The sequence below is a fragment of the Solanum lycopersicum genome, chromosome 4, assembly GCF_036512215.1.
Source record: "Solanum lycopersicum chromosome 4, SLM_r2.1".
In the NCBI taxonomy this organism is placed as follows: Eukaryota; Viridiplantae; Streptophyta; class Magnoliopsida; order Solanales; family Solanaceae; genus Solanum; species Solanum lycopersicum.
This window is the reverse complement of record NC_090803.1, coordinates 35,564,067-35,590,348: the sequence shown is the minus strand read 5'-3', so window position 1 is coordinate 35,590,348 and position 26,282 is coordinate 35,564,067. Positions and strand designations below refer to the sequence as shown.

The following is a 26,282-nucleotide window of genomic DNA, read 5'->3' as shown; positions in this document are numbered from 1 at the left end:
CACTCGGAGAACTATGGGTCTGAGGACGGGAGCAGCACCAGCTAGGGGTGATCAGAATCCACCCCAGGCTCCACCTGAACGAGTGGCCATGCCAGTTAACCCAGCTGGGTTGACTGATACGGAGGCTAGGGCATCTCTAGACCAGATGGCACAGGCCAACACGATGAAGGAACAGGCTATGACTGCCCAAGTCAACCGACATGATGTTGAGATGGAGAACCCACCGGTTCGCAGCATGGCTGACAGACTACAAGATTTCACGAGGATGAATCCTCCTATATTCATAGGGGCTAACACTTTAGAAGATCCTCAGGAATTTATAGACGAGTTGCATAAGATCCTGGTGGCAATGGGGGCCACTGATATTCAGAAGGCTGAGTTGGCTTCATACCTGCTCAAGGAAATTGCATAGACTTGGTGCAAAATGTGGCAAGATAGCCGTGTCCCAGGTGGAGTGCCAGTCATATGGGAGTTATTCAAGACAACATTTTTGGAAAGGTTCTTCCCTAGAGAGATGAAGGAGTCCAAGGTTGAGGAGTTCATCAACCTTAAACAAGGATCTATAACGGTCAGGGAGTATTCCCTGATGTTTGTGAAGTCATCAAGGTATGTTAATTCCCTTAATATTTAATAATAAGAATGAGGAGAGTACTCAGGTTTCTTGAAATTATCAAGGTATGCTACTTCCTTGGTTTCAAACAGCAGAGATGACATGAGTAGGTTCGTCAAAGAATCAATGGAGATCTGGAGGAGGAGTGTCGCTTTGCGATGCTCCATGATAATATGGACCTTTCTAGGTTAATGGTGCATGTCCAGTATGTAGAGGACCGCCGAAAGAGGAGAGGTGTACGTGATATTAGGAGGCCTAGGCCGCAAGAACAGGCAAGTCCCACCCATGGAGGTCATAGAAATAATTTGGGCGTCCATGAGCAGCCCAAGTTAAAGAAGGGGCAACAGAGTTATGGGAATTCTAACCCTCAAAGAAACACAACACCTAGAGGAGGAACACCCGAACCCAAAGGGGGCAATGGAGGGGAGATGCAGCGTCCAAAAAAGACTTATGCTAAGTGTGGTCGAGCTCACAGTGGAGAATACAGACAGGGCACTAATGCCTGCTTCCGTTGTGGTAAGAGTGGACATATGGTCAGAGACTATCCCCAAAATAGAGGTCAGGCTAAAGGTTATGCTCATCCTAGGTCTACCCCACAAGGTGTAGCAGCAGCCGAGCCTCCCAAGAGGAATAGATTCTATGCCCTAAAAGCCAGGGAGGAGAAGGAGAAGTTCGCTGATGTGGTCACAGGTATGCTGCAAGTATTCTCAACTTCTGTTTATGATTTACTTGATCCTGGGTCTACGCTTTCCTTTGTGACTCCTCTGCTTGACCTTAATCCTATAGTGGTTAGTATGCCTTTAGGAGAAAATGTAAGAACTGATAGGGTATACAAGAATTTCCCAATAGTTGTGAGTGGCAAGACTATGTGTGAAAACTTGATTGAGCTACCCATGCATGATTTTGATATTATTCTTGGCATGGACTACCTTCACATCTATTATTCTTGCTTGGATTGTCATAGTAGAGAGGTGAGGTTTCGCTTCCCTAATGAAGAAGAGTTAGTCTTGGGGGGGGGGGGGTACAATCCGAATTGTCCTATCCCCTTTATTTCAAGTCTTAAGGCCAATAAAATGATGGTCAAGGGGTTACTTATGATCTTGTGAGTGTTAATGATTTAGATCATGACGTTCCTTCCATAGACTCGGTGCCTGTAGAAAATGAATTCCTAGATGTGTTTCCTAAAGATTTGCCTAGAGTCCCTCCCCTTCGAGAGATTTACTTTGGTATCGACTTAGAACCTGATATAAAACCAATCTCAATTCCTCCTTATAGAATGGCTCAAGCACAAACAAAGAGTTGAAGCTGCTGTTAAAAGATCTCACTAATAAGGGTTTCATTCAGTCGAGCATATCCCCTTGGGGCACTCTAGTGTTATTTGTAAAAAATAAAGATGGGACCCTTAGAATTTGTATCTATTATCGGCAGCTCAACAAAATCACTATAAAGAATAAGTATAAACTTCCCAGAATTTATAATTTGTTCGATCAGCTCTAAGGGTCTAGTTTCTTCTCTATGATTTATCTTCGTTCAGGGTATCATAATCTTAGGGTTAGGGATGGGATTTCCCAAAAATAGCTTTTCGTACCCGCATGATCATTATGAGTTCTTGGATATGTCATTCGTTCTCACGAATGCACCTGCTGTATTTATGGATCTCATGAACAGAGTCTTCCGTGAATACCTTGACTCTTTCGTCATAGTATTCATTGATGACATTCTCATCTACTCTAAGACTAAGGAAGAGCATGAACAACATTTTATACTAACCTTGCAGGTACTTAAGACAGCATCACTTGTATGCCAAAATCAGCAAATGTGAATTCTGGCTGAGATCAATGACCTTCCTTGTCCATGTTATGTCCGATCAAGGTGTAGAAGTGGACCCCAGAAAGACTGAAGTTGTTAAAAAATGGCCAAAGACTTTTACTCCCACCGATATTCGTAGCATTCTGGGATTGGCTGGTTACTACCGCAGGTTTGTGGAGGTCTTTTCTTCCATTGCCTCCCCACTTACAGCCTTGACAAAGAAGAAAACAAAGTTCGAATGGACGGAGACTTGTGAGAAGAGATTCCAAGAGCTCAAGGACAGACTCACTTTAGCCCCGGTTCTTACTCTGCCTAAGCGTGGTGAGAATTGCATTGTCTATTGCTATGCATCTAGGGTTGGTTTGGGATGTGTTCTCATGAAGGCTGGTAAGGTGATAGCTTATGCTTCTAGACAGCTCAAGGTTCATGAAAAGAATTATCCCACTCATGACTTGGAGTTGGCAGCTGTGGTGTTTGCATTGAAGATGTGGAGGCATTATCTGTATGGAGTACATATGGATGTGTTCACGGATCATAAGAGTCTCAAGTGCGTGTTCACGCAGAGGGAGTTGAATCTACGTTAACGCAGATGGTTGGAGCTATTGAAGGATTATGACATGAATGTGCACTACCATTCTGGTAAGGCTAATGTTATGGATGATGCTTTGAGCAGGATGAGCATGGGGAGTACAACCCACATTGATGATGATAACATAGAGGTAGTGAAAGAGATACACAGACTGGAAAGACTCGGTGTGTGGTTGGTTGACTCTACTAGTGGAGGTGTTTCACTTCACCCAAGTTCTGAATCATCCCTGATAGTGGAAGTCGAAAACGGTCAACATCTTGATCTTGTGTTGATGGAGCTGAAGGACTCAGTATTGTTAAAAATGAACGAGTCTTTCTCTTTGGGTGATGATGTCATACTTAGATACCAGAACCGGCTGTGTGTACCAGATGTAGATGATTTACGGACCAGGATTATGACAGAGGCTCATGGTTCCTTATATTCCATACATCCAGCGTCCACCAAAATGTATCATGATATTAAGCAGATTTTTTGGTGGGATGGCATGAAGATGGATATTGCTGACTATGTGGTTAAGTGTCCTAACTGTCATCAGGTTAAGACAGAGCATCTTAAGCCTTGTGGTTTGACTCAGATTATTGAGGTTCAGACTTAGAAATGGAAGGCCATTAATGTGGACTTCGTGGTTGTCTTCCGAGGACTAGGAGGTAGAATGACTCCATATGGGTTATTGTGGACAGATTGTCTAAGTCTGCCCACTTTATCCCAGTGAAGTCTACTTACAAGGCCGAGGATTACGCGAGACTCTACATTGATGATATTAGAAGATGGCATGTAATTCCTTTGTCTATCGTTTCAGATAGTGGAGCTCAATTTACTTCGCATTTTTGGAGATCTTTCTAGAAAAGCTTAGGAACGCAGGTGAAACTTAGCATCGCCTTTCATCCTCAGACAGATGGACAGGCAGAGCGTACCATTCATACATTGGAGGTCATGTTGAGAGCGTGAGTGATTGACTTTAAAGGTAAATAGGATGACCATCTACCTTTGATAGAGTTCTCACATAATAATAGCTATCTCTCCAACATTGGGATGGCACCGTCTGAGGCATTGTATGGTAGGAGGTCTAGATCTCCACTTGGGTGGTTTAAGGTTGGAGAGTAATCCATTTTGGGTCCAGATATCATTCATGAGGCCTTGGAGAAAGTTATAATTATTATGGACAGGTTGGCTACTGCTTATAACCGACAGAAATCATATGTACAAAATAGAAAGTGGCCCTTAGAATTTAACGTTGGTGACTAGGTTTACTTGAAAATATAGCCTATGAAAGAGGTGATGAGATTTGGTAGAAAAGGGAAGTTGAGTCTGAGGTATGTGGGGTCATATTAGATCCTACAGCGTGTGGGTGAGGTGTTTTATGAGTTAGCACTACCTGCGGAACTAGCTTCTGTTTATCCAGTCTTTCATGTCTCTATGTTGAAGAAGTGCCTAGGTGATCCAGCATCAATCCTACCTGTTGACTTTTTGGTGGTTGGTGAAGACTTGTCCTGTGAGGAGGTACCTGTTGAGATTGTAGACAGACAGGTCAAGCGGCTAAGGAATAAGGAGATTGCCACAGTGAAGGTATTGTGGATATATCATCTTGTGGAGGGTGTTAGGTGGGAGTCTGAGGCAAACATAAGATCCCGATATCCCAATCTTTTCAACTCTTGAGGTTAGAATTCCAACTCTTAAGGCTATATTTCCTTATCTCTTCGTATTTTCTTGCTATTGGCTGGTTGTACATAGTGATTAGGTTATAATCTGATTTGCATTACGATATATAATGGTGGAGTCATTCGGGATGAATGTTCCTAAGGGGGGATAATGTAACGATCCAAAAAAATAAGAATAAAGGGTACTTAAGGCGATTTAATTATTAATTAAAAATGTAAAATTTTAAGGGCATAATGGTTCTTTCGCGCATTAATTAAAATAAACCAAGTTTGTATTAATTTAATTGAAATTATATTTGACTAAGTCTTGAATTGGTCTCCTAATTCTAATAGTTCTCTATCTCTCACGCTTCTTAACTCTCTCTCTCTCACGTTCTCCATCTTTCTCATGTTTTTCTGCCAAATACCAACAATTCTTCACGCTTGAAGAACTCACATGATATTTTATGAAAAACAAAGCAAACAAAAAAAATATGTAGGCAAAGAGAAGTTGTTGGTTGAGTGGTGTGGACGCTGAGGTAACTTGGACTGATTTTTGGAGAGAGTTTTGGGTAGCGAATTCTTCGTTTGAACATCAATAAAGGTATGGGTTTCTCTCATGGAATTCTTTCTCCAAGAGTACTTTCTTTCGAACGTTTCTTAAACTCTTGAAACTAAGGTTGTTCCCCCTTCGTATGTCCTTTTCCTTAGCTCCCTAACAAATTTGTAGGATGGGTATGTTTTGTTGCTAGATTTTTGCATGAATGATGTGTTAAAATTAAATGTGAAGGTGTTTATGTGCAAGAAATCATGATAGTGACCATCAAAATATGACCAAAAAAGTAGATGTATGGGCGTGTATAGGGCAGTGTTTTAGGCACTGTTTGGGGTGTATAAGTTGTGTATTAATTGTGTATTTTATGTATCTAATGGGTGTACAATACGATGTTCATTATGATGAAGTATAGTAAATTGAATAACCATCTTATAGCTACTTAAACTTATGAAAACAATGCACCAAAAAATGGTTGGAGAATGACAAAAATTTCCAGATTTTTGTACCCTTCAAAAGTGTAAGATTCTGAGTTTCTTTAAAAATAAAATAAATTAAGTGAGATCAATGGGAATCGAATCCAAGATCTAACCTGCGAAAGAAACTTAAAAAAGGGGATAGGGGATTCGAAATCCGGTGTTGGAAGAGGAAGAAAAAAATAGGAGAAAGGGGGGCTGGGGGATGGGAATCGAACCCACAACCCCTAGTTCGCAAAACAAAAAAAAGAATGAAAAAGGGGCAGGGGCGGGAATCGAACCCACGACCCCATAGTACACGAAAAAAAAAAGAGAAACGCGAGGCGTGGGAATCGATCCCACGACCTCAAGGCAGAAGAGTAGGCGAAATAAGAAAAAAATGAGGCTCTAGGGATTCGATCTCACAACCTCACTGCAGTCGCGCCCATTTAATTAAATTAAAGAAAGAGGGGTTGTGGGGGTTCGAACCCACCACCTCACAACCTCCTCCTCAGCGAAATTCATTGGAAAATAATGGGGACTGTGGGGGTTAGAACCCACAACCTCCCTATTCAAGCGAATTAATTAAAAAAAATCTAATTAAAATAGAAAATTTATTCTTTCATGTAAGTATGGAGATTTAATTTAGAATTCTAATTAAAACAAAAAAATTAATTATTTTATGTAAATATGGAGATTCAATTTAGAATTCTAATTAAAATAGAAAATTATTTCTTATATATAAATATTGAGATTTAATTTAGAATTCTAATTAATAATAGAAAATTTATTCTTTCTCGTAAATGTTGATATTTAATTTAGAATTCTAATTAAAATAGAAAATTAATTATTTCATTGAAATGTTGACATTTAATTTAGAGTTCTAATGTTATGAATATTAGAAATAAAATCAATGAAAAGTATAAATGATATCTAAGTGATTCAAGATTTAGGTTCTTCTGCCCAAACCTCCACATTGATACATAAATCATACGTGAGTAATATATTCAAGAATAATGCCACCTACTTAGATCAAAAATCAACATCTTGGTATATAATATACAAGATACATAAGTCTTGTAATACATAATTTTAGGAAAATAAAAATCAATTAACGAATTATAAATGAAGCCTCATGGCTAGTATGTATGGACGCGTAAGTTTAACATATGTTCAAGAATAAGGGAACCTAAGATATACGTAATGAAATGAATAATGTGGTGAAAATCATGATTGAGGCTAATTTATATGATGAGATCAATCTCAAATGAGCCTAAGTAAATGTTACCAACACGTATTCACCAATGAGAGTGTAAGATAATGAAGAGCTCAGTCTCGATGAGCACTATAATGAAAATATTAAGTTTAAAACACTTAATACTAATGATGAGATGAGAAATCATCTATTGAGGTATGATGTCCTCATACTACAAGACAACTTCCATGATATATGTGTTGAATGAAATGGAACTTTATACTGAGCACCGATAGGCTAGCTATGAGCGGTGATGCCTTCTTTCGGGAAGGGCGGAGGTTCACGTAACTCTCGTGAGATGAGACTATCCGGCTTGCCGGGTATGGGTCTGCATACATCTCATAGTCTTTGAACCTATATTGCCACTATAGGGATCTGGCGGGGTTAAATTCCCATATACGCTAGCATGTTATTGAATTGCTTTGTTCTGTAATTCCACCTCTTTTTGGTGTGATGGAGACACTGGATTTCATGATATTCATATGAACTATGTCGGGTAATATTAATGTATCCAATGAATGAATGAGGCCAACCTCAAATGAATCATATAAAGAAATGAATGATACTGAAGGTGTTAGGATAGGATAATCAATAGGTGAGCTAAATTAAGGTAATGATATTAGGTTATTCTTGATCATTGCACATCAAACCTGATGAATGTCTTAAACTACATCCAAAGTATAGCTGGTGTTCGCACTGGCCTATGAATGAATTGAAATGAAATACGTATGAAGGAATGAAGAAGAGTGTGTGCTTTCTAAAGAAGGCTTCCTAGTTGAGGTCCCATATGTTGAGCCCTCATTATTGGAAATTGGTATGGTCAAGTCCATTATAACAAGGTCTCATGGCATATAAATTAATATTGTGAAAGAAACTATGTGTTATATGTTATGTTCTACATGAAGATGTTACGTGTTGTGTGCCATACAATAATTATAATGATGCATGTCACTCTCATGGCATAACTTTCCAAATCTCAATTTAGCAAGTCCACTGACTTGACTTCCAAAAATCATGTTGTTACGAAAGAGCTATTATTCCTCATGCATGTCCCTGGTGTGTGATTGCACATACCCATACTTAGTACAAGTGTGTACAAATTCCATACAAACATCTACTTTTACGTGCAGGCACAGGTGGACGGTAGAGCTACAGGTTCGTTGTTGCAGCTATCCGCACATCAGCATTCATCCGGAGTTTGATAGGTCCTCATGCTTTCGAGGATGCTACTGTTTTACCTTCTAGCGTAGTTTTACAGTTGAGCTAGTGGAGCATGTTCCACTAGCGTTTCATTCCTATTTTGGTTCAAAATTGGTATTGATGTTATTTTGGCCGATATACAATTAATACTTAATAAATTTATTTCTTTCAGTTGCTTATCCCTTAATTGTTAGATGGTTGATGATGAACGATTACGAAATTTAAAGAATGTTTAGCAAGTATTATTAAAGAATCAAAAATTTAAATTTTCCGCTAAAGTTAACCTATGTAAAGTAAGAATGACATAAGTAGGCTTGTTTGCGACCTCTGAGAGGTCAACGACGCCGGTCTCATCTAGGGTCTAGATTCTAGTCGTGACATTAGTGATAATGCAAATAAAGCATTTTTTTAATGATAAAAATGCTAAATTACTAATATCATATTTTCACATAATTCTAATCCAGTAATATTTATAAAACATATGAGGTCACCATAGGTTAATCGATTATAAGGAATTTTTCATTCAAACCTATCTGTTAATTTTATCCCAACATTTTCAGTAAATAGAGTTGGTAAACCATTAATAAATTTTTCTTTCCAATAGTCGTGATTGTAGTTTTTTCGAATCATAACTTTGTTTATGAAAAACATCTTTGTACCACCTGAAATCATCTAACTTTGTAATAGATAGTTTAGACAATATTTCTAGACTTCTATCTTGAAAGCTGAGGTTCCCCAATAAAATGATTAGCTATGTTATAAATTAAGTTGGCAGTTACATCTTTTAGAATTTGATTTTCTATATTTTGCCCCCATGATCAATTTTAACTATAGAGATAATAGTAGTTGCATTTACTATCTTTTCCTCGTTATCTTCGGTGACGTAGTTGTTCCACCAATTTTTTAATGTACCGATAAATTTGGCGGTAATTAAAAAAGTAACTTGTTTATCGGATAAATTTTTTATTTTATACGCCGTAAGGGCCATACCTATTTCATTTATTTATTTTTTATTTAATGTTTTGCGAGTCCATCAATATTCCATTCCACAGTCTCACTTTCAGAGTGTGAAGTATGTGATAGAAATTTGTTTTCTTCTTACTGTGTATCCGGAAAGGAAGGTCGCTTATGATAATTATTTTTGTTAGAATAAGTAGAAACTAATTTATTAATTTCATTATAATTATCTTTGCATAAGGCATTTATGGCCTTACATTTTAGTTTTTCATTAATTATTCCTATAAGTTCATCAGTAGTTTCCAGTTTTCGTTGAAAGTTAGGAAATTTATCTTTGGGAAGTTCAGGTAATTTAATTATTAGGTGAATTTCTAAATCTTTATTTTTACTCTTATAGGAAGAGCTTTGTTTATCCTTAATATCCGAATTATTATTATCCTTTAGGATTTGATTAGATACTACATAAAGTAAGCGATTTGTATAATTATTTTGTTGCGGTTTTTTTGTTTATATCTTTATTTGTAGGATCACCTTTTGTATCTATTATGTCCATTTTAAAGGGTGAGGCAGTAATAAGTTTATTCTCTATTGGTAAAGTAATTTCTTCTAATGGTGGAATTTTAGACTCAACTACTTTATTATTTTATGTAGTATATGATTTTTTGACAAGCATATTTAATAACTACTTTTGGTCATCTAATTTTCCTATATATTCGAACCATTTTAAAAATTCTACATTACATTTTAATATTTTCATATCACGAAATTATTTATTTCTAAAGGTTATTCTTTCCAATAAGTAGTATATTTTTAAATACCACTATTTTTTAATAGAATCTTATTGACTAGTCCAAGGTTTATCTAAATATTTAATATTTGGTTCAAAATGTTCATGTAATATTATCATGTATAAAGAATCCTTAATTTCTTTACTAGTAGTAGGATTAGATTTTTTTAGTACATATTCTACTTTTGGAATAGTTTTAAGGAAATCTACTCATTTTAATATTTTATATATCTCTTCTAAGGATATGTCATCTTCATCCTTAGTTGTAAAGAAAAAAGGATATGTCATCTTCATCCTACTCATACCCTTCCCGGCTCCTTTGGTGTCAGAGCCATGTTTGCCTCGAAGGTATGAGTAGGAGGTGCTAAGTCCCTAAGTTGTCCTTGGGCGGACGACCTCGAAACTTAGGTTGCAGTCTAGTTGGAAAGTTCGAATTTTGTTTGTTGTTGTTCTTCTTAAATTTATATTCTTAGTTTTATTCCTTAAAGTGGCGTAACCGGATAATTTCTTATTTAGACGTTGACAAGCTCGTACTTTCCGTTCGATTAGCTTAGACTGTGTGTATCGTAGAGACGAACCTAGAGGGTGTTTCTGTCGCAAAGACTAGAGGAATAAAATCAAAGAAAATTAATGAAAAAGGTAACAAAAATTACTACATGACGAAAAATCTATTATTCAGATAGTAATCTTTAAAGTAGACATTTAAGCATAACGATTGTGTTCTTCTCTCCGCTAGATAATCTGTACTATATAAACTCTTAGCTGTTCATATCTACTCTACCATATGTAAAAGACTTAGAATATTTAATATTGACTACCATAAAAGGTAATAAAATAATAAGTAAAGATACTACGTTAAAGGGTAATAATTCAACAAGTAAGGTTACTACTTTCGTAAAATCCATTATATTTAATAATTGTATTGGCATGATTCATTTAGATTAGTCTACTGAACCATATTTTAAATATTTAAATAAACTTTGTTCTAGTCCCGAAAACTCTATTAAAAACAATGGTATGTACAAAGATATTCTCTATCAGAAAGAATAACCTTTAGAAATAAATGATTTAGTGATATGAGAAGGTTAAAATTTAATATAGATTTTTTAAAATGGTCTGAATACACAAGAATATTAGATGACCAAAATGAGTCGTAAGAAATACTTATTGATAAATGGTATATTATTAATAATAAGGTAGTTGAATCTAAAATTCCTTCTTTATAAGAAATTAGTCTACCCAAAAATGGTAGAATTGTTACTACCTTACCCTTTCAAATAAATATAATCAACACTAAAGAAAGTAAAACAAGTCCTTCCTACAAGGATAAAACTAAAAATCTAGAAGCTCATCCAATACTTAAACTACTAGAATATTCTAATATTAAATTCCTAGAGTTTCAAGAAAAGTAAAAAATCCCGAATAATCTTATTAGTAAAAAACTAAAATCCAAATTAAAAAGCAATGATAATGATATTAATAAAATAAGGTTTAATTATCCTACAAAAAAGAATTATTCTTTTTCGGATATACAATATGAAGAAAATGAGAGTGCATTCGGAAAAACAATTAGCTGAGTAAAATAATGATGGACTCATAGAGTATCAAATTTATATTAAAATAGGAATAGCTGATAAAAAATTACCTACTATAGTTACAACTTGATTTACCATCACATAAAAGGATAAGTTTAAAATAAAAATCCCTTATACACAATTTGCCTATGGTGATCTCATAAGTTTTATAAATATTACTAGATTAGAAACAAGTATAATACATAAAAATTAATGAAAGAGGGATAAATATCGTCATAAAAATTATAACGATAAACATGACGAACCCCTGTATTGTAAAAGAAAATCTAGATTAGTTAATAAATAAATTAGTGTGTGTTGGAAATGTGGAAAATACGGATACCATGCTAAGGATAATCAAGCCCCTAATAAAAAGAAGGATACAATAAATAGGTTCGAATTAGAAGATAATATTAATTTTTTTTAAATAATTCTTAATAAAAATTACACTAGTGCAAAAATTAATTTTAGTAGAGATAACCAAGTTAAAATAAAAGAGAATTCTAAAAGTAATAATTTAACATACGGTGGATGTAACGGTGCACATTGCACGTATCAAATACCTCCATCAATGTCATTAGCAGTAGTAGTAAAGCAGTTTTCTTTTATATAATTGAACATATCGAAGATCAAGATTTTAAGAAAAAACAGTTGTGAAACCGTTTACCTTGATCAATAGAGGACAAAATTTTCAAACAAAACTTCAAGATCTTTAAACAAAATGAATACATGTAAAGAAAAAAATTAAAACAATCAAACAAAAACTTAACACTTCAAAAGATATATCCACCAAAAGTCATAGTTTACAATCGGAATTAGAACTGTTAACTCAAACCAAAAATCAGGAGTAAATATTATTTCTATAACTAATGCTCATAGCTATCATATACCCATTAATTAGTTATTAATAAATATTACTCTATCCAAAAAATTGCTTTATTAGATACTAATGCAGATCATACTTGCATCATTGAAGGAATTATCCCTAATAAGTATCTTGAAAACAGTACTACTTGATTATTCTCCGCAACAGGACAAAGACTTAAAATAAATTATGAACTCCACATGGGACATATCTGTAATGATAGAATTTGTTTCATAAATGATTTTCAAGTAACTGAAGACAAAAATGAAAAAATAATTTTGGACACTCCGTTTATAATACAACTTAAGCCGTATACGACTACCCTAGATGAAATTCACACCACTATCTTACGGAACAGGATTATATTTTCATATATAAATAGTATATCAAAAAAGAAAAGACACCATATAAAAAATAAAAATATATTTAGAATAAATCTACTCTCACAAAAAATTATTTATTTAAAAGAAGATATCAATGTAAAAGGAATTCAATCCTCTTTTAAAAAAACTCGGAAGTAGAAGCTAAAATTAAAGGCGTACAAGTTGAAATACAAAGAGAATTTTGTTCTTATTTTCCTAATGCATTTTGGGAAAGGAAAAAATATGTTGTTGATTTACCTTATGTTGAGGGATTCGACGAAAAGATCATCTCCACTAAGGCGAGACCCGTTCAAATAAAGACAGAATTTATGGAATATTGTGAAAAGGAAAACAATAACTTGCTTGCTAAAAATACTTTTAGACCATTCAAGTCATCTTGAAGTTGATCGGCCTGTTATGTTAATACTAATGCTGATAAAGAAAGAGCCACCCCAAGGCTTGTTATCAATTATAAGCCCCTCAATAAGGTATTAAAATGGATTAGGTATCCCATGCTTAAAAACCTGATTTACTTAAGAGACCTTACAAAGTTAATATTTGTAGTAAGTTTTGACATGAAATCAAGCTTTTAACAGATACAAATCGCCGAAAAGGATCAATATAACACAACCTTCAATGTCCCTTTTGAACAATATGAATGGAATGTAATGCCTTTCAGAGAAAAAAAATACTCCGTCTGAATTTCAAAATATCATCAATAATAAATTAATTAGTATAGTCATATTTCTATATTCTACATAGATGACGTATTGACATATTCCGAAGATATTAATCAATAAATTAAACAACTCCACACCTTTTTAAAGGATATTAAAAAAACTGGTCTAGTAGTAATTGCTAAAAAAATTGAAATTATTCCAGACTTTCAATCAATTGCTTGTCCATGATTTATATCAAGGAACCTACAAACTGATTTGTAAATCCATTGAGTTCTCATCCAAATTTCCGGATGAATTAATAGATAAAACACAACTCCATAGATTTTAGGGAGTCTTAATTATGTTGTTGACTTTATTCCTAATATTAGAGTGGTTTATTAGCCTCTTTATCAGCGCCTTAAAAAGAAATGAGAACCATGGGGATTATAGTACACTAGTGCATACCACAAAATAAAATTAATAGTCCAAAAACTCCCATGTCTAGGTATACAAACCCCAGAGACCCTTATGATAGTAGAAGCAAATGCCTCATACATAGGGTATGGAGGCATACTTAAACAAAACATTTTCGTAGAATCCACAGAATAATTAGTGAGATTCACTTTAGGAGTTTGGAATGATACTCAAAAAAAATATAGTACTATTAGAAAAGAAATTTTGGCTATCGTACTATTCATTACAAAATTTCAAGATGATTTAATAAATAAATAATTTTTATTAAGAGTCGACTGCAAAGCAGCCAAAGATGTTTCTAACAGGATTTTAAAAATCTAGTTTCTTAACAAATATTTCCTTGATGGGAAGCTTTATTATCTAGCTTTCATTTTGAAATAGAATTTATAGAAGGACAAAATAATTCTCTACCCGACATTTTAACAAGATAATTTTTAAAGGGAAATAAAGAGACTAAGAGTGCAGGGAATAAGGCCACCGAGGATCTCATTACAACCCTTCAAACCAGAAGATAATATGAAAGAATCCTTCAAAGAGGGCGATAAAAAATTAGAGAATCGCTACAGTCCTGGCGGAATTTCAAAACCTGCCAAAACCTTACTCCTCATAAGTAAATAAACCATCATCAGTAGCTATTTTTCTTCAAACAAAAGATAAATATGAAATGAAACCACCAGAAACATACGTACAGACGGTAGTTTCAACTATCCTGCAAAAATTAAGAAAAGGTTACTTAGTAAGATAAAAAGGATTTTCCCTTTGAAGTTTTGCAGGTACTGCCTATTCATGGAGCTTGAAAAAGAATATAAATGCTTTATAGTGCCCGACATGCTGAAACCATGTTACACTAATCAAAATTATGTGGAAATTGAGGATCGACTAAAAACCTTGAGGTATTATAATTTCATATTAACAGATACTCATGGAATCAAAATTGAGCATAAATTTGCAGATATCAATGATCCTGATTGTATTATTGTAACGACCTGTTTAGTCGTTTTGAGCAACAGACTTCAATTCTGGAAAAACTGGCAGAAGCGACGAACCCCACGACGGACCGTCAAGGGCACGACGGACCGTCGCAGGGTCTCGTTTGAAAACACTTAGAGAATCTGTAATTGGGTACTAAAAATCGACTCTCTGAGTTTTGTGATGGAATGGCAGGACGGACCGTCACAGGTGTGACGGACCGTCACAGACCCTTGGTGGAAATTTGGGTCTCTGAACTCTGCGACGACCTGCAGGACGGACCGTCGCAGGCACGACGGCCCGTCACAGTTTGCATAATCCCAGTTGGAGTCCGATTTCTAGTTAAGTTTTAAGGGACGTTTTTTACTATTCTTGCCTTAATTATAAAGTTGGTGGGTTTATATTAATAACTCGAATTCTTGGGGGTTAAAAGAGGTAACCCTAAGTTAATTAGTGGGGTATTATTGCCATCTTTTATTCTTAATTATATACTAATTGGGGTAAAAGAAAGAGGGTTTGAATAAGAAAATAGAAAGAACAAGAAGGGAGAGAGAGAAACGATCGAGAAGAAGAGGAAAACACCAAGCTTTGAGGATTAACTTGCATGATTTCAATTCTTCGGTGGAGGTAGGTTATGGTTTTCATGCTTCATAAGTAAACTCTTAATAGTGAATGATATGTATTGGTAGTATTGTAAACCCTACTATATGCTTAATGGTATGTTTGCATGAATATGATTATGTGATTGTGATAAGATAAGCATGATGAAAATATTGAATCCCAAATCTTGAAAAGAAACTTTAATATACATTATTAATGATGATGCCTTGGTATAGAAGAAGGCTTGGTGAATTAAAGTAATGGGATTGATGATGCCTTGGAATGGAGAAGGCTTGATGATTTACAGAATGATATTAGTGGATCGGAGTGTCACGTTCCGACACATAGTATTAGTGGATCGGAGTGTCACGTTCCGACACATAGAATTAGGGGATCGGAGTGTCACGTACCGACACATGTAGGGGATCATAGTGTCACGTTCCGACACATGTAGGGGATCGGAGTGTCACGTACCGACACATGTAGGGGATCGGAGTGTCACGTTCCGACACATGTAGGGGATCAGAGTGTCACGTTCCGACACATAGAATTACGGGATCGGAGTGTCACGTTCCGACACATAGTAGTAGGGGATCAGAGTGTCACGTACCGACACAAGAGGAGGAAAGATAATGAATCTTGAAAGATGATAATATACTCAACTTAATATACTTAATTCCCAAATGAGTATGGTGTTGAGGCTTGACCCCTCATGGATGAACTTGATGGTACTTATTGATGATTATAATACTTGTTATTGCTACATGTTGAGTTTTATAGTTGATTTACGATAATATTGATATATACTGTTCCCTATTTTGAGTTGGCCGATGATATCTACTCAGTACCCGTGTTTTGTACTGACCCCTACTTTTATGTTTTCTTCTTGTTATTTGTGGAGTGCATCAAACGTGCCGTCATCTTCGACTGAACAGTAACTCAAGCCAGTCTTCGTCACACCGGATCTTCAGGGTGAGCTAACGCTTCTAGCTTGGACTGGATCTTCTCCTTAATGTCTTGATGCCTTGAACTTCCGGCATGGACTAGCTTCTTATGTATTTTTAGCTTCTTAGAAACTCTTAGAATTAGTAGTTTAAAGTAGATGTTCTTGTGATCATGACTTCCAGGTTCTGGGAATAATAGATGTTGAATATTGATAGTTATTGAATTGGTTTTTATTAATGAGTTTAAGTCTTCCGCATTAATTTTTGTTGTTATTACATTGAAATGTTAAGGTTTAGATTGGTTGGTTTGCTCACATAGGAGGGTAAGTGTGGGTGCCAGTCGCGATCCGATTTGGGTCGTGACAAACTTGGTATCAGAGCATTAGGTTCGTTGGTCTCATCACACAAGAATAGGTCTAGTAGAGTCTTAAGGAACGGTAGGGGGACGTCTTTACTTTTCCTTGAGAGGCTATAAGACTTTAGGAAAATTTCACTCTTTCATTCTTTCTTTCGTGCTACTACTTGAGTCCAATTGGTATCTAGGCGATACGAATTGGTATCTGACCATCTTCACTCTCTTTCACAGATGGTTAGAACTAGAGCAACGACTACGCCAACACCAACACCAGCACCAGTGGGACAGGGTGCGTCTGAGCCAGCGACTGGGGCTGTAGCTCGAGGAAGAGCAGCGGCAAGAGGACATGGTAGAGGTCATGGGAGGACGTCCTCTAGGAGAAGAGAACGAGCACCTAGCCCATCTGATACTAGGGCAGTGACTCCTCCACTGACTGAGGAAGTAATAAGAGAAAGGGAGGATGGGGAAACTGAACAAGTGCAGAATGAGGGATTGCCACCCCAACCTACCCCAGAGATGATCAATCAGGTTCTCACCTATCTTAGTGGGTTGTCTGATCAAGGTCAGGCACCTCCAGTGTTTTCTGCACCAACACCTCCGGTTTCAGAGGTACAACATGCAGCCACTATGGCTCCTCGTATGGATGCCTCATTAGATATAGGCACGTTTCCACGTCTGACTACTGGGCCTATAATGACAAATGATCAGCATGAACTTTTCAGTAAGTTCTTGAAATTGAAACCTCCGGTCTTCAAGGGTGCTGAATCGGAGGATGCTTATGATTTTCTGGTTGACTGTCACGAGCTACTACACAAGATGGGTATAGTAGAACGGTTTGGTGTGGAGTTTGTGACTTATCAGTTTCAAGGGAACACCAAAATATGGTGGCGGTCACATATTGAGTGTCAACCAATAGACGCACCACCTATGACTTGGGCCTCGTTCTCTAGCTTGTTTATGGAGAAGTATATCCCCCGGACTTTGAGGGATAGGAAAAGGGATGAGTTCCTGAGCCTAGAGCAAGGTAGGATGTCGGTTAATGCTTATGAGGCTAAGTTTCGTGCACTATCCAGATATGCCACTCAACTCTGTTTTAGTCCTCAAGAGCGGATTCGCCGGTTTGTGAAGGGGTTGAGGTCAGAATTGTGGATTTCGGCCTTACAGGTAGCGGCAACGGCAAAATCCTTCCAAGAAGTTGTAGACTTTGTGATAGAAGTGGAAGGAGTGAAGCCAGACGACTTCACCCCAACATCGACATCAAAAAGTCTTCGAAAGGGAGGTGAGTTTAATGGTTCTTACACTAGAGGACAGGGTTCGGGAAGTTACTCAGTCCGACCAATTCAGTCTTCACTACAGACTGTAGTTGGGGGACCACCTCAGACCGGTCAACACTTCTCCGAGGGGCCTAGGATTGACTCCAGAGAATGTTATGGATGTGGGGAGATTGGACATATTAGGAAAAATTGTCCCAAACAAAGTTATAGACCCCCAATAGCTAGAGGTAGAGGTGGTCATGGTAGAGGCCGTTATTCTGGAGGACGTGGTGGTCGAGGTAATGGTGGTCACAAAAACGGCCGAGGTGATGGGCAAACTGGAGCCACTACATCACAACATGGTAGGGGCAACGGACAGACGAACGATAGGGCCCATTGTTACGCTTTCCCTGGGCGGTCTGAAGCGGAGGCATCTAATGTTGTCATCACAGGTAATCTTCTGGTTTGTGATTGCATGGCTTCTGTATTGTTTGATCCTGGATCCACGTTTTCTTATGTATCTTCCTCATTTACTAATGGTCTAAATTTACATTGTGAATTTCTTGATATGCCTATTCGTGTTTCTACTCCGGTGGGTGAGTCTGTGCTAGTTGAAAAGGTATATAGGTCTTGTGTGGTAAACATTGTGGGGAGCAACACCTATGTAGATTTGGTTATCTTAGAAATGGATGATTTTGATGTGATTCTGGGTATGACTTGGCTTTCTCCGCAATTTGCAATCTTGGATTGTAATGCTAAAACGGTGACGTTAGCCAAGCCTGGGAAAGATCCGTTAGTTTGGGAGGGTGACTACACTTCCAATCCGGTGCGTATCATCTCCTTTCTTCGTGCTAAGAAAATGGTTAGTAAAGGGTGTTTAGCTTTCTTGGCACATCTCAAGGATGACACTACCCAAGTACCTTCGATTGAGTCTGTTTCAGTAGTTCGTGAGTTTCTGGATGTGTTCCCTGCAGATCTTCCTGGTATGCCACCGGATAGGGATATTGACTTCTGTATTGATCTTGAACCCGGTACTCGCCCCATTTCTATACCCCCTTATAGAATGGCTCCCGCGGAGTTAAGAGAGTTAAAAGCACAACTTCAAGAGTTATTGAACAAAGGCTTCATTAGACCAAGTGCATCTCCTTGGGGTGCTCCGGTTTTGTTTGTAAACAAGAAGGATAGGAGTTTTCGAATGTGCATAGACTACAGACAACTAAAAAAGGTAACCATAAAGAACAAGTATCCTCTTCCCCGCATTGTTGATTTGTTCGATCAGTTACAAGGTGCTTGCATCTTCTCTAAGATTGACTTGAGATCCGGTTATCATCAACTGAAAATACGGGCAACGGATGTGCCAAAGACTGCTTTTCGAACGAGGTATGGGCATTACGAATTTGTAGTGATGTCCTTTGGTCTTACGAATGCCCCAGCTGCGTTCATGAGCTTGATGAACGGGATTTTTAAGCCATATTTAAACCTCCTCGTGATCGTATTTATTGATGATATATTGGTATACTCAAAGAGCAAGAAGGAACATGAAGAGCATTTGAGAATGGTATTGGAAATGTTGAGGGAGAAGAAGCTTTATGCCAAGTTCTCTAAGTGTGAGTTTTGGCTAGATGCAGTGTCCTTCTTGGGACACGTGGTTTCTAAGGATGGAGTGATGGTGGATCCTTCTAAGATTGAGACAGTGAAGAATTGGGTAAGACCTACTAATGTGTCAGAAATAAGGAGCTTTCTTGGGTTAGCTAGCTACTACCGCCGATTCATCAAGGGATTCTCTTCTATCGCTTCCCAATTGACGAACTTGACTAAGCAGAATGTCCCATTTGTATGGTCGGATGAATGTGAGGAAAGCTTTCAGAAGCTCAAGACTTTGTTGACTACCGCACCTATCCTTTCCTTGCCAGTAGAGGGTAAGAACTTCATTGTTTATTGTGATGCATCCTATTCTGGTTTGGGTGCAGTACTAATGCAAGAGAAGACTGTGATTGATTATGCTTCAAGGAAACTAAAGGTGCATGAACGTAACTATCCGACCCACGATTTGGAATTGGCTGCGGTGGTGTTTTCATTAAAGCAATGGAGACACTATTTGTATGGGGTTAAGTGTGAGATCTATACGGATCATCGTAGCCTACAGTATGTCTTTTCTCAGAAAGATTTGAACTTAAGACAGAGGAGATGGATGGAGTTACTAAAGGACTACGATATCGCTATCTTGTATCATCCGGGAAAGGCGAATGTTGTAGCGGATGCTTCAAGTAGAAAGGCGGGAAGCATGGGAAGTCTAGCTCACTTGCAAGCTTCTAGACGCCCATTGGCTAGAGAGGTTCAGACTCTAGCTAATGACTTGATGAGATTAGAAGTAAATGAGAAGGGAGGATTGTTGGCTAGTGTGGAGTCAAGATCTTCTTTTCTTGACAAAATTAAGGGAAAACAGTTTGATGATGAGAAACTAAGGCGAATCCAAGATAAAGTATTGCGAGGGGAGGCTAAGGAAGCACAAATCGATGACGAAGGTGTTTTGAGAATCAAGGGAAGGGTATGTGTACCCCGCGTCGATGAATTGATCAACACTATTCTGACAGAGGCTCATAGTTCAAGGTATTCTATACATCCGGGTGCAACCAAGATGTATCGTGACCTAAAACAACACTTTTGGTAGAGTAGAATGAAGCATGACATTGTGGATTTTATTGCCAAGTGTCCAAACTGTCAACAAGTAAAGTATGAACACCAAAGGCCCGGAGGAACACTTCAGAGAATGCCCATTCCGGAATGGAAGTGGGAAAGAATTGCAATGGATTTTATGGTTGGTCTTCCGAAGACAATGGGGAAGTATGACTCCATTTGGGTGATTGTTGATAGGTTAACTAAATCTGCTCATTTCATTCTGGTCAAGGTGACTTACAATGCAGAAAAGTTAGCCAAACTTTACATCTCGGAAGTGGTGCGATTGCATGGGGTTCCACTATCCATCATATTAGATAGAGGTATGCAGTTTACTTCTAAGTTTTGGAAAACATTACATGCGGAATTGGGTACTAGGTTGGACCTTAGTACTGCGTTCCATCCTCAGACCGATGGTCAGTCTGAAAGGACGATTCAAGTGTTGGAGGATATGCTTCGTGCATGTGTGATAGAGTTTGGTGGCCATTTGGATAGTTTCCTACCATTAGCGGAGTTTTCATACAATAATAGCTATCACTCAAGCATTGACATGGATCCATTCGAAGCATTGTATGGTAGGAGATGTAGGTCTCCCATTGGTTGGTTTGACGCATTTGAGGTTAGGCCTTGGGGTACTGACCTTTTGAGGGATTTGATGGAAAAAGTGAAGTCTATTCAAGAAAAACTTCTAGCGGTGCAAAGTAGACAAAAAGAATATGCAGACCGAAAGGTTAGAGACTTAGAGTTCATGGAACGTGAACAAGTCTTGTTGAAAGTTTCACCCATGAAAGGGGTGATGCGGTTTGGAAAAAGGGGTTAACTAAGTCCAAGGTACATTGGACCATTTGAAGTACTTAAGCGAGTAGGAGAGGTGGCTTATGAGTTAGCCTTGCCTCCAGGGCTGTCCGGAGTACATCCGGTATTCCATGTGTCGATGTTGAAAAGATACCATGGGGATGGAAACTATATTATCCGTTGGGATTCCATTTTGCTTGATGAGAACTTGTCTTATGAGGAGAAGCCTGTTGCTATTTTAGATAGAGAAGTTCACAAGTTGAGGTCAAGAGAGATTGCATCTATCAAGGTGAAATGGAAGAATCGACCCGTTGAAGACGCCACTTGGGAGAAGGAGGCGGATATGCGAGAAAAATACCCACATCTGTTTACAGATTCAGGTACTCCTTTTCGCCCTTGTTTTCCTTCTTTTGATCGTTCGGGGACAAACGATGGGTAAATTGGTATCTATTGTAACGACCTTTTTAGTCGTTTTGAGCAACAGACTTTAATTCTGGAAAAAACTGGCAGAAGCGACGAACCCCACGATGGACCGTCAAGGGCACGACGGACCATCGCAGGGTCTCGTTTCAAAACACTTAGAGAATCTGAAATTGGGTACTAAAAATCGACTCTCTGAACTTTGTGACGGAATGGCAGGACGGACCGTCACAGGTGTGATGGACCGTCACAGACCCTTGGTGGAAATTTGGGTCTCTGAACTCTGCGACGACCTGCAGGACGGACTGTCGCAGGCATGACAACCCGTCAAAGTTTGCATAATCCCAGTTGGAGTCGGATTTCTGGTTAAGTTTTAAGGGACGTTTTTGTCTATTCTTGCCTTAATTATAAAGTTCGTGGGTTTATATTAATAACTCGAATTCTTGGGGGTTAAAAGAGGTAACCCTAAGTTAATTAGTGGGGTATTATTTCCATCTTTTATTCTTAATTATATACTAATTAGGGTAAAAGAAAGAGGGTTTGAATAAGAAAATAGAAAGAACAAGAAGGGAGAGAGAGAAACGATCGAGAAGAAGAGGAAAACACCAAGCTTTGAGGATTAACTTGCATGATTTCAATTCTTCGGTGGAGGTAGGTTATGGTTTTCATGCTTCATAAGTAAACTCTTAATAGTGAATGATATGTATGTGTAGTATTGTAAACCCTACTATATGCTTAATGGTATGTTTGCATGAATATGATTATGTGATTGTGATAAGATAAGCATGATGAAAAAATTGAATCCCAAATCTTGAAAAGAAACTTTAATATACATTATTAATGATGATGCCTTGGTATAGAAGAAGGCTTGGTGAATTAAAGTAATGGGATTGATGATGCCTTGGAATGGAGAAGGCTTGATGATTTACAGAATGATATTAGTGGATCGGAGTGTCACGTTCCGACACATAGTATTAGTGGATCGGAGTGTCACGTTCCGACACATAGAATTAGGGGATCGGAGTGTCACGTACCGACACATGTAGGGGATCGGAGTGTCACGTTCCGACACATGTAGGGGATCGGAGTGTCACGTACCGACACATGTAGGGGATCGGAGCATCACGTTCCGACACATGTAGGGGATCGGAGTGTCACGTTCCGACACATAGTAGTAGGGGATCGGAGTGTCACGTACCGACACAAGAGGAGGAAAGATAATGAATCTTGAAAGATGATAATATACTCAACTTAATATACTTAATTCCCAAATGAGTATGGTGTTGAGGCTTGACCCCACATGGATGAACTTGATGGTACTTATTGATGATTATAATACTTGTTGTTGCTACATCTTGAGTTTTATAGTTGATTTACGATAATATTGATATATATTGTTCCCTATTTTGAGTTGGCCGATGATATCTACTCAGTACCCGTGTTTTGTACTGACCCCTACTTTTATGTTTTCTTTTTGTTATTTGTGGAGTGCAGCAAACGTGCCGTCATCTTCGACTCAACAGTAACTCAAGCCAGTCTTCGTCACACCGGATCTTCAGGGTGAGCTAACGCCTCAAGCTTGGACTGGATCTTCTCCTTCATGTCTTGATGCCTTGAACTTCCGGCATGGACTAGCTTCTTATGTATTTTTAGCTTCTTAGAAACTCTTAGAATTAGTAGTTTAAAGTAGATGTTCTTGTGATGATGACTTCCAGGTTTTGGGAATAATAGATGTTGAATATTGATAGTTATTGAATTGGTTTTTATTAATGAGTTTAAGTCTTCCGCATTAATTTCTGTTGTTATTACATTGAAATGTTAAGGTTTAGATTGGTTGGTTCGCTCACATAGGAGGGTAAGTGTGGGTGCCAGTCGCGATCCGATTTGGGTCGTGACAATTCAATTTTCAATATTTACAATTAAAAGAAAATTAAGTCCTTTTTAGTGTTTTGTGGATCAACTACATACCCCAATTACACTATCAATATCTTATCTTCCCAAGATGAATAATTGGTATGATTACAAGGCGGTTTGATATAATTTTATGTATTCCAGCCAAAAACCCATACTTGTTTTGTAAAATATAGAGGATATAAAAAGAGCAATGATCCCTCGATAGTTTTACAAATAGTGAAGCCAGTTCGGAGGAAATAAACAGGTATTATCATTAGGATTTTTAATACAGTTTAAGAAATTTCAGGTACAACAAAATATCTTTACACTCTCAAAAAATATTAAAATGTGTAAGTTCTTTGTTTCCAAAAGGATATATTTTATTATTAGTTGGTCCATTTATATTCATGAAATTGAAAGGATCAAGTATATAAGAAATACTATCAAGATTAAAGGACGGATTCCGAAAGATCACGATTGCATATTAATTATCGGCTCTTCATCACGAATGACATTCAATGTTTTAAAAGAAATATTAAAAAGAAGGATCGAAGAAGTCTTATCATGTCTCATCAAAACTATCAATCAAGAAAACATAATGAAATTATAAGACAGTGCATCCTCACATACCAGTGAAAAAACTAAAGAGGACATGTATCATATTCAATAAAAACAAGAAAATGTCAAGCTTATGCTAACAATTATTATGTATACAAATAAGCAAACAGGTTGACCTTACAAGAATAAAATCAAAATCTACAAACTGACAAAGGGAACAAGTAACAAGATATATGTTTTGAAGATAAATTTTCACCAAAAGAAGATAAACACGCAGTGAAAGCTATGTGTATGTAGTTTCGGCTATCTGGCTTCTATCTCAAGCCACGTATGATTATCAGTAGTTATTTGTAATTGGCAATAGTTACCTGTAAGATGAATAATGTGTATTAGTGTTTATACACTTGTAAAATAAATAGCATATAAGTCAGATTAATCAGCAATTTAGAGTCCTATTTAAGTCTTTGAACTTGTATTAGTAGGGCTCATTCAAAATCTTACCGACTTTGAAAAGCCTATCTACTATTCTCTTCATTTTCCCTATATTTTCCATTCTCCCTTCCATGTTCTCTCTTTCCCTAAATTAATAAAATGTTTGTAAGTACATACTTTCTTTCTATTAAAATTTAGTATTTATTTTTATGTTATAAAGTTTAAAGTTTTACTATTGTTTTCCTATTCTTCTTTTGTTTAAGTTTTCTTAAAGTGTTTTTGCTTACTTCCGTTACTCCACTCGATTTTGATTAGGATTTCATCACGGAACTCTGTCATTCCGCTCCATTGGTATCAGAGCCATGTTTGGAAAGGGTATGAGTAGGAGCGGCTAAGTCCCTATTTGTCTTCGGGAGGACGGCGTCGAAACATTGATTGCGGTTTGGGTGGTATGTTCGGATTTTTGTAGTTGTTGTTCTTATTCCACTTATGTTTTTAGTTTTAATCCTTGAAGTAGGGTAATAAGATAATTTCCGATTGATACTTTGGCAAGCTCGTACTTTCCGTTGGAATAGCTTAGACTGTGTGTGTCATAAAGCCGGACCCGAACGGTGTTTCCGTCGCCAAGCCTAAACGAATAAAATCAAAGAAGGTTGATGAAAAAGTAACAAGAATGACTACACAATTAGTTTATTATTCTGACAACAATCATTAAAGTAGACATTTAAGTCTAAGGATAGTGTTCTTCTCCCCACTAGATTCTCCATTAACTTAAAATGATACCACCTACTAGAGACCTTAATTTTATTTAAAATTATGATATTTAAACTTCCGAGTCTACTATTACTATTAATAAAAATATTGAGACTAAAATTGCTAGAAACTAACAACATCAATAATTATAAGAAAACATATAAATTCTTCATATAGAATTTGTCCAAATAATAGTAAACACATTATATAGGTTGGATTCAGATGTACTCATATGTATTTTGTTATGAAACAATAGGTTATTAAATATTGATGATTATTTATTAAAATTAGTAGAAAGTAACCTTGCCAATGGCTCATTATACTTTAATTGTTATACAAAATATTCTATAAATATTAATCATCCAAACGTAGTTGATTCATTAACATTAAATGTAAAAATAAATAGTGAGGATACTACTAGGAAAATAGCCATAATGTACAGAATATATTATAAATTAATCAAAACTACCTTGGACCCGAAGGCTAAAATGGGAAATAATAAAGGAGTTACAATACTCATGGAAGCATATTATAACACCTTTATCCCAAGAATAATAAATTGGGATAACATATTAATAAAATATTTATTACATTTTGAGTCCATAACTGAGCCAAAATATAAAAAGAAAAAATCAAAATTTTACCTAGTAATTCTACATCAAGACAAAGAAATAAAAAAAATTAAAAAGGATAGATATCTTAGAAACCATTCCAAAAATAAGAATTCTAAACCCATATAATCCCCAAATTCCACCACTAGAATGTTAAAGAAATAAAAAATTATATTGGCTTGAGTCATTTAGATGATTATTTTAAACCAATCTTTAATTATTTAAATAAACTTTTGA

At 36.8% G+C, this 26,282-nt stretch overlaps 1 protein-coding gene across 1 annotated transcript; it reads left to right on the top strand.

The window, feature by feature from the left end:
* Positions 1 to 424: 424 nt before the first annotated feature.
* On the top strand, positions 425 to 4,664 carry LOC138348086 (uncharacterized). Its single transcript, XM_069296696.1, has 5 exons — positions 425 to 606; positions 798 to 1,610; positions 2,388 to 2,966; positions 3,009 to 3,591; positions 4,341 to 4,664. Exons 1-5 carry the CDS (start codon positions 425 to 427, stop codon positions 4,662 to 4,664), a joined length of 2,481 nt encoding a protein of 826 aa, XP_069152797.1.
* Positions 4,665 to 26,282: the final 21,618 nt, after the last annotated feature.